Raw genomic sequence first — 16787 nt, forward strand, 5'->3', positions numbered from 1 at the left:
AACGTTCCACTTCCCCTTCCTGCTGTCAGTACAGGATGGAAGGAGAGGACACTTTAGGGAAAAGAAAGTCAGTTTCAAAAATCAGGACTCTAAAGATGAGGAGATATTTGGGGAACAGGCAGGGTCCCTCTGACACTGAGCTACTGCTGAGCTGGGGAAGCATGAGGGGAATGACGGGAGGGGGGATGGCAGCCAGGCTTTCCTTAAATAGCTGCTCACTGCCACTGCTGGGACAGAATCCAGAGCACCGTTAGCATGACCTTGCACATTTCTTATGGTCATATTCGTCTTTTTTTTTTTTTAAAGGATAGGAAATACAGAGAAAACGATTCAGACATCCTTCTCTGACGTGTCAGTTTAACACCTTTTTTCTCCCCCCCTCCCCCTTTCACTGTTCTGGAAATGAAGAGGGTGAAATTTGGAAGCAGGATACCAAAACAGCAGAGCAAGGAGGGGGAACAGTCAAAAGCCAGGGAGTCTGTCAGGAATTCTGCAAAACCAGAGTCTCTGCCTGGGGGTTAATGGGTCTACACTAAGTTTTCTGGTTTGCTTTTTTAAAAAGAGCCATTTCTGAGGGGCTCAAACTTCACATGGCCATGTCTGTTATTAAGCTTTTTGGAATTAAACACATTTTTTCCCCTCATGATTTTTCACAGAAGAAAAACATGGAAAATACAACAGTGGTCAAAATAAACACGAGCAAAGCAAACTACATGGGATGAACTCTGGTGGGAGCAAGAATGGAGAAGGCGTTCCAGCTCCACGCAAAGGGAAACCCAGGAAAGGTCTAAATCCTGATGAAGCATTCCTCAGTGCACCAGATGCTGAACATTCAACAGTCCACTGATATACTGGTAGGACAGAAAATTCTCACTTCTGCTCTTTACCAATTTAGCACAATGAATAATTCCATATGGTGTACAGTGCTGAACTGAGAAATTCCCATCACAGAAAAAATAACTGCAAATCAAAAACTCCTGAGTTGAAAGAGATCCTGAGCTGAGGCAGCATTGCCACACATTCTATGACATCATACATGAAACACTATTTATATTTCTTGTTCCACATCTTATTTTTCTCAGTAAGCCATTAAGAGAAAAATCAGAGGCAACATCTCAAAGATACAACAATTAGCCCAGCTCTGAGAGGGATTATTTCTGTGACTAAAGGACAGGAGGCACCTGCTGAAACGCAGCAGAACAGACTTCAGCTTACCAAAACTAAAAGTTTGTGTTGGTGAAGAAGGGACTAAGACTGGAACACAGTCTGTGCAGAGCCAGCAGGGTTTTATGTGCTCCTTCAACCAAAAGGATGCAGTTTCAGAAGCATTTTCTGAAAAAGCCCCTTACAGAACCACCCCCAGGGTGTTACCTGGGGGTGTCTGTCCTGCCCCAGCCGCACCCGAGGAACCAGGGAGCCTGACCTGCACTGATGGTCCCTTCTCATGGAATTACAGCTGTTAGGTTGGAAAAGCCCTCTAAGGTAGGTAATGAAGTCCAACCATCAACCTGGCACCACCAGCAGCCCGTGACCCCAAGTGCCACACCCACACGTTGTTTGAACACTTCCAGGGACGGTGACTCCACCACTGCCCTGGGCAGCCGCTGCCAGGGCTGGACAACCCTGGCACAACTTGCAGAAAGTCTTCATCCAACCTAAACCTCCATTATGCCAACTTGAGGTTGTTTCCCCAAGAGCTCCCTGAAGAAGTCTCACTACACATTTCTGAGTAACAGCATAGCTGGGCTTTGGGTTTGGTTTAATCAGGAAGAAAAAGGTAAGATAAAGACGATGACTTTTTTCCCTGAAAAATAAAAAGGAAGCTAAGCCCCTTCTTTTAATTCCATCTTTCTAACAAGGCCACAAGTTACAAAATCTTTAGTGGAGGAACCTTGATTGGCCTATTCCTGAACACAGCTCAGATTCTTCTGAAAACATGTCAAATTCCAAACTGCACAATAATAATCCAATTCCTGCAGGGAAAAAAAGACAAAATATGAGCAATTAAGTAAAAGCCTAATTCTATTTTGAAGTACATCACCCTTCACCAGGGCTCAAGTAAAAGCATCCCAAGTATGTTCCAAACAAGTGCTCAACAAAACTAACCATGAACATGTGACAAAAGTACAAAACTCCTTTGCATTATTAACATAGATAATGTCATTTAAGTCTTAACACCAGTGTAAAATATCTATGAGTTGTTTCATTTAATTTTGAAAATCCATATAGAAAACAATGTTCATAACTCCATCCACAGGATTCTACAAAGCTGCTGCTTCATCAACAAATCTTTGAACTGTTTCAATATGAAAAATTCCATTTTTTCAAACTGCTCAAAAATCATTGCAGAGAATTTCCAAGCACTTGAATTGAAGCACAACCAAAGTATGAACTTGATACATTTCTGCAGTTATTTCTAAAATATGTTAATTTACATAAATCATCTCAAAATAACACAATGGGATTCAACTTCATTTTAGACATTTGGAAAGCAGTGTCATACTTTATTTAAAGTAAACCCATGTAAAAACAAAGTTTAAATGAAAATGGTACCTGAAAAATAAATTATTTGATATAAAACAAATCAATAACTTAAAAACACACTAAATATACAAAATGTGTAACCATATACTGTACAGTATGGAAAGCAATTGATAAAACCTTCTGTCCCACAAACAGATTAATTTATAAACAAAAGATTACATAAGTTAAAGGAAAGGAAATCAATAAAAAGACTAGAAGTACAGTATTATTCAAATTACTCATCAAATAAAGGTTTATCCCAACTTATGTTTCAAACGTCTCAAGTCATTTTCTTCTCAATGACCAAGTGAAAAAGTTCAGCCATACCACTAAAACCTTGCTCAAAAATGTTTAAAAATAAGGAACAACAGTAGAAGAATACTGAGATTCTAAAATGTGAACACAGAAGCAATTTTCCAAGGTTTCAGGTGGCAGTTCTACCATTACTGTTTTCCCATCATTAGCAACAAAAGAGAATTTCAGTGCTGAAAAGTCCACTCAACAGAAAAATATTTCTAAACCTTTGTTGCTGTTTGATCGAGTGTGATCTAGAAGGAATCACCAGGGTTGAACGTCAAACCCACTCACAGGGTGGTGGGTTATGCTTTAGAGATCATAAAGTCTTTGACTGATTTTAAATGATGAAGGAGGAGAAAGCAACACTTTGAATTGGTTTTGTTTGACTACATGAGACTACTACAAAAAGCAACCACGGGAACGATGCCATACCTGATCAACCTAGGAGTGGACACTTAGAAATTAATGCTGATTTTCAATCCACTGGTTGTCATGGAGGTACTGCCTCTTCCGAGCGAGAGGGAGGGAACTGAGACCCTTTTTATGAACTCCACATTTTTTATTTTTTATATTAATAAGGAGAAATCCAATAAGGTATAATAACCAGAGAAAATAACCACTGGCCTCTTGAGCTCTGGATTTATCCGTTCTGCTGTGCTGAGTAGCCAGCCTTGAGAAGTGCAGAGCTATGTTAGAGGAACTTGCCGAAGGCACAAAAAGGCTCTCCTGCTTCCAAATAGAGATTAAAGTACCTCAGGTGACAAATTCAGCTCTTGGAAAATAAAAACAAAACAAACCAAAAGCCAAAACACAAGTGCAGCTCCACTCAGGAAGCTCAAGGGGTTGGTGTTTCCCTATGTTAAAGGTGAATTTGGTCCCTTCCCTCTAAAGCTATTTGCAGATGCCTAAACATAGAAATGTAACAATAAGGTGCTTCGCTGACAGAGTTATAAAGGACACGTTTCTTCATTATGGAAATAAAAAATATGGTGACCTTCTGGCAGAGGCAGCATCCGGACAAACTGCTCCGTGTTCTTGTGATCGAACCAGGCTACCAGCAGTTCGCAAGAGCCGTGTGTTAAAAACCTCCCACAAACCCCAACCTTCTGCAGGCAGAGCTATCAGAGGAGGTACTTTGAATAAACAGTTTATTTTATCATATGATTTGTATATTGTGTTAGAAAAGTAAATGTGGGGACATCCTCCAAGTTTTTGTTTTAAAGCACATATGTAACGATAAACTATCCAAAAAGAAACTTGCGTTATTGCCATTTAGAATGCACTGGAAAAAAATCTCTCCTGAAATATTTGAAGAATTTCTACTTTATTGACCTTACCCAGAACATTAAAGCAACATAAAATTGTAACAAATGTTGAAGGACCTTAAGGACTATTCATTTTCCAAACTCAGCTTTAAAATAATGGATCACCTTTACAGTTAGTTCATCATTTTGGTTTTGCCTGCTGGACATTCTTTCTATAAATTATACCAGGTTTTTTTAAAAAAAGATTTTTAACTGCTTTGTATAAATAACATTACTACAACGTTCAATCCCCCTACAAAAATAGGTGTCCTCTCCATGCAAACACCCTTTGGTCATCTGGACAAGGCAAGTGACCACACACTGACCAACCAGTGTTCACTGCGGTGACAATTTATCCTGCTCCAGTGACTTGTCTCTGGATTTTCAGTGGTTTTCATGCTCACACGATACAGATGTACAGAAAACATATCCAAGCAAAGGGAAGGAAAAGCTGTGCGGCCACACAGCAGTGTGGTGATGGTGACTTCTCCCCTCACCCTAAGAGCTGGATCCTCAAGCCTTTCCCAGTCCCAGTGCACAGGAGGGCTCAGGAGGCAACAGTAACTGCACTGGCCAGTCTCTGATGGGAGAGTGGAGCAGCTCAAGTAAACCAAACTTTACAATAATGCAGCTTGAAGAACAAAATAAAATAAATCCAACACTTCAGTGCACAGACACCATCTAACAGGGAATCACTGAGAACCGAACACACTGAGCTGCTCTGATTCTGCTCATGCCTGGATTTCTGGTGTTGCCATTCCCTCACCTGAACGATCTGCACGTGCCTTTGCCAGCTCATACAAGCACATACAGCAACAACAGAGATTCCTCTTCCATATTTATGTGGGATTTCCCTATCTGCTGATGGTTAACAGGAGGTTTATAGGTGATGAGGCTCGTGGCCAGCGTTTTACACAGGGTGAATTCCATTCATGTGGACATCTGGGAAGCAAATGCCCTTGGCATCTATACACGAGCCCCTGAGACAGCAGCACGGACAACTGTGTTTGCAGCAGGAATTACACCTGGTCCTTCAGAAGCCACACCTGGGGCTGTCCTAAGAGACCCTTAACCTACTCTAAAGGACACCAAAACACTCCCATCACAGCTGCTCCCGTAGCACATCTCCAGTACAGACCAACAAAAACAGGTCTTCAAAATCTGATCATCACATCCTAATCCAGCAGTGAAGACTTTCCAGAACTCTCTACCTCGATGAGACCACTGCATCTCATGAGCAATGTGAGACCTCTGCTTTGAGATAGCCCTTTGGTTCTACAAAGATCCTGCAAGCACTGACTGATAGAAGCATCACCTGACAGGAACACCTGGATTCCACCAAATTAATGGATGAAAAAGCAGAACACTCTGAGAATTAAGAGGCCAAAACCTCTCCTGAAACAGATCTGTTCAAGTGGGAGCTTCAAAGCAGGGTCTGCTGAACGATGTGAGGAGGAAATCAGTTGCTCCTACCTTTTGGGTAGAAAAAGTCCTAGCAGATGTCTTGTTAGAATTTAGTTTCCACCCCCAGAAGTTTCCTTTTGGTCTTTACTAGTAGGATGCACAGGCTGCTGTTTAGGACCAAAAGCATCAAGAATACATACACAATTTTTTCTGTACTTCAGCTATTTATGCCAAGGTTTTATTGACTTAGAATAGTGCAGATCATAAACTACTTCTGGTATCAGCTCTGGATATTAGCAGAAGTTTTTCCTCTTTTCCCAACTCAAGCAGCAGTGCTTTGCTTAGACCAATTGCCTGGAAATTATCAGAGCAACTATCAAGGAAAGCTGGAATCAGACCTTTTTTAAAAGAGATTCTTGTAGTAGCGGTACAAAACCATATCCTGTACTTCCTTGTTATTTAGCAAAGAATGAGAGATGGAAAAATAGGGAAGCAGTGGAAAAAGCAAGGAACAGCGATGCCAGAAAGCATCCAAGAGAAGGGGTTTTTTCAGAAGTGGCAGCACAGCAATGTGCTGCTGCCATAGCCAGTGTGCTTGGAACCAGGACTGATACAGTCATGTTTAGGGGTCACTTGCTGCAAGTCTGAACCCCCAGCTATATATTGTGATAAACAGCAACTCCCACTTAGTCCAGTAGCAAATTTATCTTAAATGGAATAAAGCAAGAGAGAATGACAGGAACTGGGAATGACTACAGCCCACTCCTGTGGAACAGGACAGTGCAGGGTTCAGCAGTGACGGGACACAGTAAGAGAAAAATTTCTCTGTACTACACAGCTTTAACTTGGGAGAACCCCCAGATTCCTTCCCAATCTCTCTTTGTACACAGAAAAGAAATAATCATTGACATAATAAATGGATGGTGATGAATTGGTGGAAGGAAACCTCTGGCAGCCAAGAGCAGCTTCAGGGGGGTGGGAGTGGGTTGGCCGCTGTGTCACAGTCACCATTTCACAGACCACTGAGCTTCTCAAGAGATGGGGAGTGAACAGACTGGCAGGAGAGGCAAGGCTGGATGTTTTGACAGGAAAAATCCCACCTGCATTCACTGCACACAAGCTCAAACTCAGCGGGAGGCCGCTCACGGGGCCAAGGCCTATCTGTAGGGTTTAGATATGTCCTGGGCACGTCCAGGAACATCAGCAGCTCCCACAGGTCATCCCTGGAGCTGGGCAGCAGCTCAGCCACATGTGGAGGCTGAGAGAGCCCTCGGGCTGTGCAGATCCCATGGCAAGGAGAGGACAGGGAGAGGACAAATGGCGAGCGCAGGGCAAGGTCAGCTGGGGGTGGAGCGAGACGAGCAGGCAGCATGGACTGGCCTCTGGAGTTTGGAAATGAACTCTGGGGCTGGCAGAGATTCAGGCAAAACAAGGAGATACTGCATTAACTGCCACAGACCCCACTGCCACACCTGCTCTACCTACATAAACACCAGAGCCAAGTCTCTAGTTGTGCACAGCAGCTCACACACCTGCACAGGCAGGGTCAGCCTTCCCAGGTTCCTACCCAAGCACACCTGAGGGTTACATCAGTCTGTGGCACACCATTTCTATGTGACAGATGTCTTGTGGTGCTTGTTTCAAAACTCTTTTTCTTCTACTCATCTGTCAAACCAGTAAATTAAAATTCTCTTAAAGAGGAGCTACAGTTCCTTAAAACAACACTCTGAAAGCTAGACACTTTGTGCAATACTTAGCAAAAAAAAGAACAGAAAATAAAAAACAAAACAAAATTTGAGCAAAACAAAATCAAATTTAATGTTCTTAAATGCAAAAGTAAAAACAAACAAAAAACACAAAAAAGCAAAAGAAAATTAACAGAAACAGAACAACTCAAAGTTTCAAGGCAGTCTGCAGAAAACCTGGGGGATTAATCTTTAAATCTACAAATCAAAGGGGTTTTTTGGTTAATATCTAACTTGCAAGTTGTAAGTACTTTTCTGCTGAGTGTTCAATAAGTAAAGCTAGTTGCCAAAACAAAATCCTATTAAAATAGAAAAATCTAGCACTCATTAGAAGGGATGCGAGAAATACAATGCTCAAATGTTTATAACTGGTTTTTCTTTACAAAATAGAACTGCCAAAGGAATTCCAACTACAATGATCTTGGAAAATGAGTAAGTATCTTGCTGCATTATAATGTACCAGTAAGTAGTGCACCATGCATTAAATATTTGGACAGAAGAGATTCAGTCTGATAAAGTAGCAACATATATTCACACTCGCTTTTTTGGAGTTTCATTTTGACTCTGAAATCTTCCCGGAGTTTCTTTGAAACTCTTTGGTCCATTCCTCTCAAAGTGGGCTTTAAAAGTCACGTTTCTAAAACCTGTGAATTGGACAGCTTGGCCACTGCTCAGTGTGCAACTTACCTCCTCAATGGTGTTAAAGTTAGGCTGGCATGCTACTACTTACAAGACCTTGACTTTAAAAAGCCTGATCCTCAACTAGACACAGAGTAATGAATATTAATTAATCAAACAATTTACTGTCGACTAAAACATTAGTATTTCTCAACTTTTCTTCCATACTACTGAAACTGGGGGGGAACAAAAGGACAGGGGGATGGGTAGGAAAAACAACATAAAACCAAAGAAAATCAATGAATTCAGCCTGATATTTTTCAGAAAATTCCAGTTTTTGCAGACAACATTCAATGAAACAAATGTTAGTCTCATAAGTGAAAGCATGCTTCAATTTTACCACCATCCAGAGGGTCTAGTTAATGCAATCTACTTAAGATTTCTGGGGATTTTTAACATGTTTTAAATGAAATAACTTAAAGGAACTTAAAAATTGGTCTAACATTGTGGGATTTCAAACATTTGAACATGTCAGTTGCATCCCAGAATATAAAACCTTTTCACTTCTCATTTAGACTAAGACAAACACTTGTGAAAATTGGCGCAAAATGAGTTTTACACTAACAAAAATGTTTCAACTTCTGTCACTCCATTATCTATTCCATACAAAAAGCACGAGCAAGTTATTTGTGGGACTTGTTGGTTTTGAAGGAAACCTGTAAGATTTTGTCCCCCAGGCGGTAGCCATTAAGACTTGCTATGGCCATTGCAGCTTCTTCATAGTTTGTCATGGTCACAAAACCAAAACCTTTGCACTTGTTGGTGTTGAAATCTCGAATAACTTTCACATTGGTAACCGCACCAAAGGGGCCAAACATCTGCCAGAGGATTCCCTCATCAGCATCTTGACCAAGGTTGTAGATGAAGATACACCAGCCAGAAGATGCGTTTCCTGGAACATTTACACCAGAAAGCCCACTCATGTGATCTACACCCATAGGAGAGAACCTAGCAAATAAAAAGCACAATATTTCATGTAAAAGTTCAATTCAATTAAGCAAATTAACTTGAATGGGAAGCAACTGAGAATGAATATTTTATACATGGCACATCAAAACTGCCACATAAATGTTTCCCCATTCAAATTGACAATCAAATTGACAGCTGCCAGGAAAAAAAAAGTTAAGTATTCCAACTGCTTTATCAACAGGGAACTATCCTAGAAATAGGCAAGGAACAGGCAAGACAAGATTACATGATCACCTTCCCAGGGGACCTGGATGGATCTCTGAACTCAGCCAGGCTGCTCAGAGTGTCCAGGGCATTGCTGCAGAACTGCTCGAGTTGGGGGCACAGGCAGCACCTCCCCAGAGGCCCCAGACACCCCTGGCCATCTCCCACTTATTTCACAGGAGATTTTTTTCCACCCCATCCTCCTTTTCTTGCCTCTAAAAGAACATGTTGGGAAACTCTTAAATCAAAGAGTTTCTTTGGGTTTGCTGAGGCAGGGGATGAGTGGGCTGGGTTCTGAGCAGTAGAGATTGTATGTATTAATTTCTTCGTTTGTGAAACAGAACAAAACCTACTCCCTTTCCACTCAAAGGCAGCAGGTGCAGGCAAACACTCCCAACATGAGCAGGCTCAGTGCAGTTTTACTGTTCCAGTGTGTATGGATGGTTTTATTAATTTTACACCAACTTCATACCAGGAAAACTTAGAACTGACTTTACTGAACTGGATTTTTTAAATCACCTACACACTCTTCCTGAATCCTGCCTCCTTCACAATACCGCAGCAGGATTCATGCATAATAAAGAGCAAAAACCTTCTCCTTTTTATGTCTTGCTTTATATTAATTTCTTTTCCCTATAGCCCACGTTTCTAATTCCCCTTTATTCTATTTCTGGCCTACACTCCAAGAAAATCAAAGCTTCTCAATATTTTAGTGCAATATGAAGGTTACACAGCTAAGCACTCAAAGGCCAGGAAATGTAAAAGTTCAGGTCAAAAACTCACTTTGAACCCTAGTGCTTATTTATTATTTAAAAATATGAGGTCATGTGATCGTAGAAATATAATGATACTATACCAGGGGTTCCCAAATTGAGGTGTACCACTGGTGATTTGCAAACCCCTTAAAAGCGGTACACGAGCTGCTCTCTGCCAAGAGCAGGGCGGTGGCAGATCCTGATTCTCTGCTGACCTGGAGGAAACAGGGAAGGGATGTCTGGGCAGTGAATGCTGCGTAAGTGCCAAATGCTTCCCCTCTGACTCTTCCTTGCCCTGCATCAAGGAGCTGCTACTGCCTTTCTTGAGGAGGGAGGGCTTGAGGAGGTGCACGGGGAGGGAAGAGAGCAGAGGGGCGGCAGTGCACACACACACACACACCCACACACACACAGTGCACTCACACAGGGCCCATTTCCCCCAGGCTCTCTGGTGCTCAGAGCTCATTGCCTTGGACACCTGAGCTCCAGGACTCTCCTGTCCCCAGAGTAAGCATCACTCCATCCCTCCCTTGCTGCTGCTCTGCAGCCCAGGGGCTCCCAGAACACAGTGGGACACTCCTGAGCTGCACCAACACACTGGCAGCCAGCCCCAAGCAAATCCAAGTTTGGGAAGCCTTGTACTACAGCCAAACTGAAAAAGCAGTTAGAAGTACCACAAGGTGAATGAGACATACCAACCCGTGTGATCTGATGATGAGGTGACACATCTGCTATTTCTTTTGCCTTTGTATAAAAACGTTCCTGTGCTTGCATGCTTGATACACTTACTTGTTCTGACAGACACCTTCAGCTCTGGAGCTTCTTTCCAAGTGAGTAACGATCTGGTAGGATGAATTTATCTTAATATCCATCAAGTTTTCATCTCAACAGATCACCAGTCCTGGGTCCCTGCTCAAACCACTGAGCTCAGCATTGCCTGACGTTGGTTCCAGCAGTCAGTATAGCTCTGCCCCTGCCTGCCCCAAAGGCTCAGGCTCTGCCCATGAGCCCAGGTAACACCACATCAAGGACTGCCATCAGTTGTAGAAGAGCAACTGGTATTAAATGCAAGAAAACAACAAATCTAAATGCTTGTTACAGACAAAAAAATTTAAAATAGCAAGTACCTCTGCTTTTTGGATACACTTATGTTCAAACAGATTCTCCTCTCTTCCTGCTTTGACTCACAAAACTGTTACAGGTTTATAAAAAAACCCGAACAAAACAGGGTAAAACCAAAACAGTCCCCTAAAAGACTAGAAAAGTAATTTCAAAAAAAACCCCAAACCCTAGGAAATACAATTCAGCCAATCTGATGAGCCTCTGTTCTCACTCTGCACAAGAGGGACACCAGATCTCTGGCTCATCTCAGGGTAACAGCCTGCATGAGCAGGGCCTGGAGCAGCTGACACACAGCTCTCTGTCCTACCAGGACAGATTTTTGTGGCCACACCAATTTAAGACGACCTTTAGGAAGTTATACTTATTAAGGATGTTTAAAAGACTGTCCAACATGGGCAAACACTAAGGCCAACAGAGATCCAGGATGTTTCAGAGAAAGTGGATTTAAAATTCCTTTAGTATTGTAATTTGAATGATCTCAGTCTTAGCACACTTACAGCTGGTGTCCTCATTGCTGTTGTAATTATTTTTATACTGTCTCCCCCACACTGCTTTTTCAACCCTCCCTAAGAGTCGGTAGCCAGTGTTATTTGTGGATGGTTCTTTCAAGCCATGCTAACCTAAAACTCCAACATCTTGGGGCATTAAGTATCAACAGCCGTGGATTTTCAATTGTAACTCTTTTTCACTTTATCCTTCTTGTTTCTATGAATGACCTTTTGCTCCTTTGCCACTAGACAGACAGACGGCTTCATTTAACAGATCCTGGGATTAGTTTAACCCACTGGAAGATGTAATCTCAGAAATGACACTCCTAAATGAAAGCAATTTCTTCTCACATCTATGCAAGTCCTATAAATTCTTTTCATAGAACCACAGAAACTCCTGAGTGGGAAGGGACCCACAAGGCTCATCAAGTCCAACCCCTGGCCCTTCTCGGCCCCCTCCAACAACCCCAGCCTGGGCATCCCTGAGAGCGCTGTCCAAACGCTCCTGCAGCTCTGGCAGCCTCGGGGCCGGGCCCATTCCCTGGGGAGCCTGGGCAGTGCCCAGCAGCCTCGGGGGGAAGAACCTTTCCCTGAGATCCAACCTAAACCTCCCCTAACACAGCTTTGTGCTGGTTTTGCTGAACTCTTTTCCCTGAACTCTGAGGACAGTTACATACAGCACCACACGTGGGATGACAGTAAGCAGGAACATTAGTTTTAGTATCAGCTTGTGTTGCCATTGCACTTGAGCTTGGCAGCTTTTTATTTTTCAGTAGTTCCACAAAGAGCAGGAGCGCAGCTACAATGACAATGTCCTTCTCACAAGCAACTTTTTCTGCTCTCTCTGCTACAGAAATGATCTGCTATGGTCAACAGAAATCCTGTTGAGAACTCAGTGACAGCAGCTCTAAGCCTGAAATAAATCAGGGTGTTGAGTTAAACAGCCACGCATGGAAGAATAGAAGCAACTGGGGTTTCAGTCCCACATTCTTCCAGAACTTTGATGAAATACTAGTCTGGACGAAACGGTTTCTTCTCAATACACACAGCTTGCATCCAAATTAAAAATTGGTCTAAAAACTGAAAATTTAAACAATTTCACTGGAGTGAAACAAAGCAGGTATACAGGAGCTGTCTGAGCAACCAGGGTTAAACACTTACGTCTTCTTGCACTTCCCCTTGCATCAAAGAACTATCAGAAATGACTCCCCTTCAGGCATTCAGGGCAGAACTCATGCACTGATACCGGCAGTTATGCCCATTACAGGAACTGGGAACTGGTTCCAACCCTGAACAAGTCTAAAAGCAAAATCAGCTGAATTGGCAATATTTGAGATTTGAAAGAATGTTCTTCTACTATAAAGCTCTGGTGAGCTGCAAAACCACAGGACTTCAGGGGCCCTGGCCAGTCTCCTCATGCTTCAGGAGCTAAACCCCTCCACTTCATCACAGGTCAGCACCTGGAGATCTGCTATTCTCTTTAAGTAAACAAATCTTACACCCTAAAGAAACCCCTGCCCCAGATGTCTGTGTTCCAGACACAACCCCATGCTGTGGCATCATTCCCTCTGGGTGGAAGCAGAGAGCCCAGGTCTTTGAATTAGTCCAGGAATCCAGTGGGACACAGCACTAAGACCAGTTCCTGATGTGAGCCACAAATACCACAGGAACTCTGAAGGATTAATAGAACATTAAACAAAGGGTTGGAGAAATTTCTGTAGGAAATTAATAATTACAAATTAGATACTAAAGGCTTAATCCTGGATTTACAGGGATTATGATGAAACGAGATGAAATGTAATCAAAATATCAGGTTAAGTATTCAACCTCTGTGGAGCAGGAGGTCACAACTTTAATTTATACAGACTGCAAGCTCTGTGGAAGCTGCTTATCCCTTTGTCATTTCTTGTTCACTACCAAAACAAACAAGACTCAACCCAAACTCGGGGTCCTGATCTTAACCACCGCTAAGCTGATCCTTCAAGGAAGACAGACTCACTAAAAAAACTTGAAGCTAACACTAAAGGTGGGAAGAAAAATACAGAGGGTTGCAGGACAGACTTGATGATGCTGGAGGTCTTTTCCAACCTTACTCATTCCATGACTCCAGGGGTAAGAGTTGTGCATACGTGTACCGATGTGCCTGCATCGGCGACTCAGGGAAGGATGCTTTGTAGTAAGTGTTGGAGTTCTTCAAGTCTGGGACAAGGCAGAGATGGACAGTTTGTGTCTGCAAGTCAAGAGGCGGCTCTTGCGTCCACAGCATCTTCCTGAAAGCATGGCCTGACCCCCAGCTGTTCTATTCCACCCTCTGCCAGGCTGTGGGACCTCAAAATCTTCAGCCCTTTCCCCACCAGCAGGTCTGTCACTGAGAGCAGCAGCCAGCCAAAGCGTGCTGACAAACAAGCACTGGGCACAGACATCCAGGGGGACACAGTTCCCATGGCAGCAGGAACGGAACAGAGACAGAACATTTTCTCCCATCTTAACCCCCCACTATGACATCCCAAGCCTAGAGGAACACGGGGTGTGGCTGCCCCATCCCTGAAAGTGTTCCAGGCCAGGCTGGCCGGGGCTTGGAGCAGCCTGGGATAGTGGAAGGTGTCCCTCATGGGTGGGACTGGAGGAGCTTTAAGGTCCCTTCCAACCCAAACCAGTCTGTGATTCTACAAAACGCACACAAATTTGACATTAATGCTGCTCTAAATGCTACAGTAAGAGAAAAATGAACAAACTGGTTATTAAAATTTAGTTTCACCAGCAACAATTAACATAAATACATTAATCATTTTTATTGTTCCTGAGTGATCATTATAGGTTTGAATTAAAGGTATTCGGTCTCTTAATTATGAATGTGAATATTATTTACACTGCTTATTCTGATGCATTTTGATCCTGGCATAAACTTTAGAGGGAAGAATGATGAAAATGTCCAATTAAATTAAGAATGTTAAGAATGAAGAAATGAGCCATAAGTCTCAAGATTTTACTAGGACCAGGACACACTGAAGCCCTGGCTGAGACAAAGGGCAGATAGGTAGAGTTTTTTAATAATTCACCTAAATGCAAACAATGCAGAATTTCATTCCTTGGCATGGCTCAGAAGGTTTGGTGTGGAGATCTGGGTGTCTGCTTCGGGGAAACGAGGAGCTGCCTGAGCTAAACTTCCCTGGGCTACAGCTGAAGAGAACTGGAGGACAACTGAGGCTGGCAGAGACCACTGGAAATCCTCTAATAAATCCCCCTGCCTGAAGCAGGGCACCTGGAACAGGTTGCTTAGGCTCATCCTGTCACCAAAACTCACTGAAAACCGGTCAAAATAAAACTCCTTAACACCAATACAGCATTAAGAAGGGCATTATTCATTATAGGCCTGGTTGCACGGGGGATAACTCCACCTTGCATGCACATGATCTTCTACAAGTGTGTTGCTTATACACAGTCACCACGGGCATGTTTTGCTTATTACCATAAAGCCCTCCCCAGCTTCCCAGGTTCAGTCCTTGTTTTAGCCGTGGCTGCATTCCTAAGCCAGATGTCTTCCCCTTATCTTCCAACCACCCTTGCTGAGAAAGCAGATCCTGGATACCCTGTTTCCTGCTAAAACTACACAGGCACAGTAGAAATTGGATTAACCCTTTTGGTATCAATTCCAGCCAGGTTTCAGCATCTCCAAGGATGGAAACTTCACTGTCTCCCTGGGCAAACTGTTTAACCACGCTCAGTATAAAACCACAGCTGACTACAAACCACCAATTTTCTCTGGAGACCCATTACACAGAGCTGTGCTTGAAATGCTGAGCTACAGGACTATGGGCAGGTGACAGCAACACTGGAACAGCAGCACAGCTAAAAGCTGGCTAAGACTGTAGTCCAATTTAACTGAGCTCATTGGATCCCTCACAGGAGAAAAATAAAACAAAAAAAGAGTAAATTCTCAACAGGGAACCACTGCTCTCAGAAACATACATCATCTCAAAGCCCATTGCTTCTCTGCAAGACAGTCAATATAGAGCATTTTCCAGAGCACCCTCCAACCATCAGCTTCCTCCATGAGAACCCAAGGCATTTCCAATTCAAGCAATTTATACTCAAAGCAACCAAAGCAATTTTCTATGGCAAAGCACAGTGTCTTCCACAGCCCTGGAAGCAGACAGGATGCTGCAACTACTCAATATTCTCACCAGTGAAGTCATGAGGCCTCGAAGGAAGGCAGAACCCTGCACAGTTTGCAATGCAGGCAGGAATCCCACAAAACCTCCTCGTCAGAAATAAGGTTTTCCTCTCTTATTGTAACACCTCCCTGCTGGAACCAACGATTCAGAGCTTTAATTAAGTTGCCAAATTCTATCTGTGTTCAGATATGCAGACCACAGAATGGGGATCTGTTGAGACAGGCACCTACCAACACCCACCTGGAACCTGCTGCTGCTGTCCCCTCACTGTAGCCCAGTAGTGGAAACAGACACCAGAGTGCAGGTACCTTTACATACTAACTTCAATATAAATGTTACAAGTAAGATTTTACTTTAATCATATTTTAATGCAACAGTTTATTTACATAACACTGCAGAACACAAAGTGCACTATGTATTCATTCACACATGCTGCAATGAAGGTATAACTGCCCAGCTGTGGGGCCGCAGCTCCCCAGACGGACACGGGAACAGGAGCACAGCCTTAAATGCATTTATTCTTCCTAACCTACCTGAATCTCTGCGCCTGGTGATGCACTGGCCCTCCAAACCGTCTAGCTGGTGAATGACACAGCTGCGACAACAGTGCCACATTTTTGTTCTGGTTAGGGTTGGCTGCAAACTTCACTGTAATGGGCTCGGAGGAACCTGGGGGTTTGTGACCATTGAAATTTGTAATTGCCTCTTCTGCTTCTGACCTTTTGTCAAACCGGATAAATGCGACCCCTCTGGACAAACCTTGTAACCAAACCAATAAAAAAAAAAAACAAACAAAAAAACAAAAACAACAACAAAAATAAAAAATTGAAGTTCAGGATAAACTCAAAATAACTTTGAAAACAAAACCCAAAAAAAGTTCAGTATTTCTATGGTCACAGCTTTCAAGTTCTCTACATTTACAGTTCTTCAGCAGCTGAAGCATAAAGTACAAAATTAAGAAACCAAAGACAAATTAGCATACTCATTTCAGCTATAACAACCACAGTGACTAAACGCTTAAAAAAATACATGGTAGAATTCCATGGTATTCATCACCAACTGACATTTCCATTCACAAAAAACTCAACATTTCAAATTAAGTAAAAAAAAGAATTAATTCCAG

The 16787-nt window shown here is 42.7% G+C and overlaps 1 protein-coding gene across 3 annotated transcripts in view; it reads right to left on the reverse strand.

Annotated features, from left to right (window-relative positions):
- Positions 1 to 2004: 2004 nt before the first annotated feature.
- ELAVL1 (ELAV like RNA binding protein 1) overlaps positions 2005 to 16787 on the reverse strand; it is a 45248-nt gene continuing 30465 nt past the window's right edge. For 2 of the 3 annotated variants that reach the window (XM_048287521.1, XM_048287522.1), the window contains 3 exons: positions 16198 to 16423; positions 9981 to 10094; positions 2005 to 8899 (listed from right to left, as the gene is read on the reverse strand). In XM_048287521.1, the coding sequence (XP_048143478.1) occupies positions 8575 to 8899; positions 9981 to 10094; positions 16198 to 16423 (665 nt within the window). In that variant the 3' untranslated portion in view covers positions 2005 to 8574. The remainder of the gene's footprint in view (positions 8900 to 9980; positions 10095 to 16197; positions 16424 to 16787) is intronic. The other variant, XM_048287523.1, reaches the window with a different exon arrangement.

The sequence above is a fragment of the Corvus hawaiiensis genome, chromosome 28 (genome assembly GCF_020740725.1).
Source record: "Corvus hawaiiensis isolate bCorHaw1 chromosome 28, bCorHaw1.pri.cur, whole genome shotgun sequence".
Classification (NCBI taxonomy): Eukaryota; Metazoa; Chordata; class Aves; order Passeriformes; family Corvidae; genus Corvus; species Corvus hawaiiensis.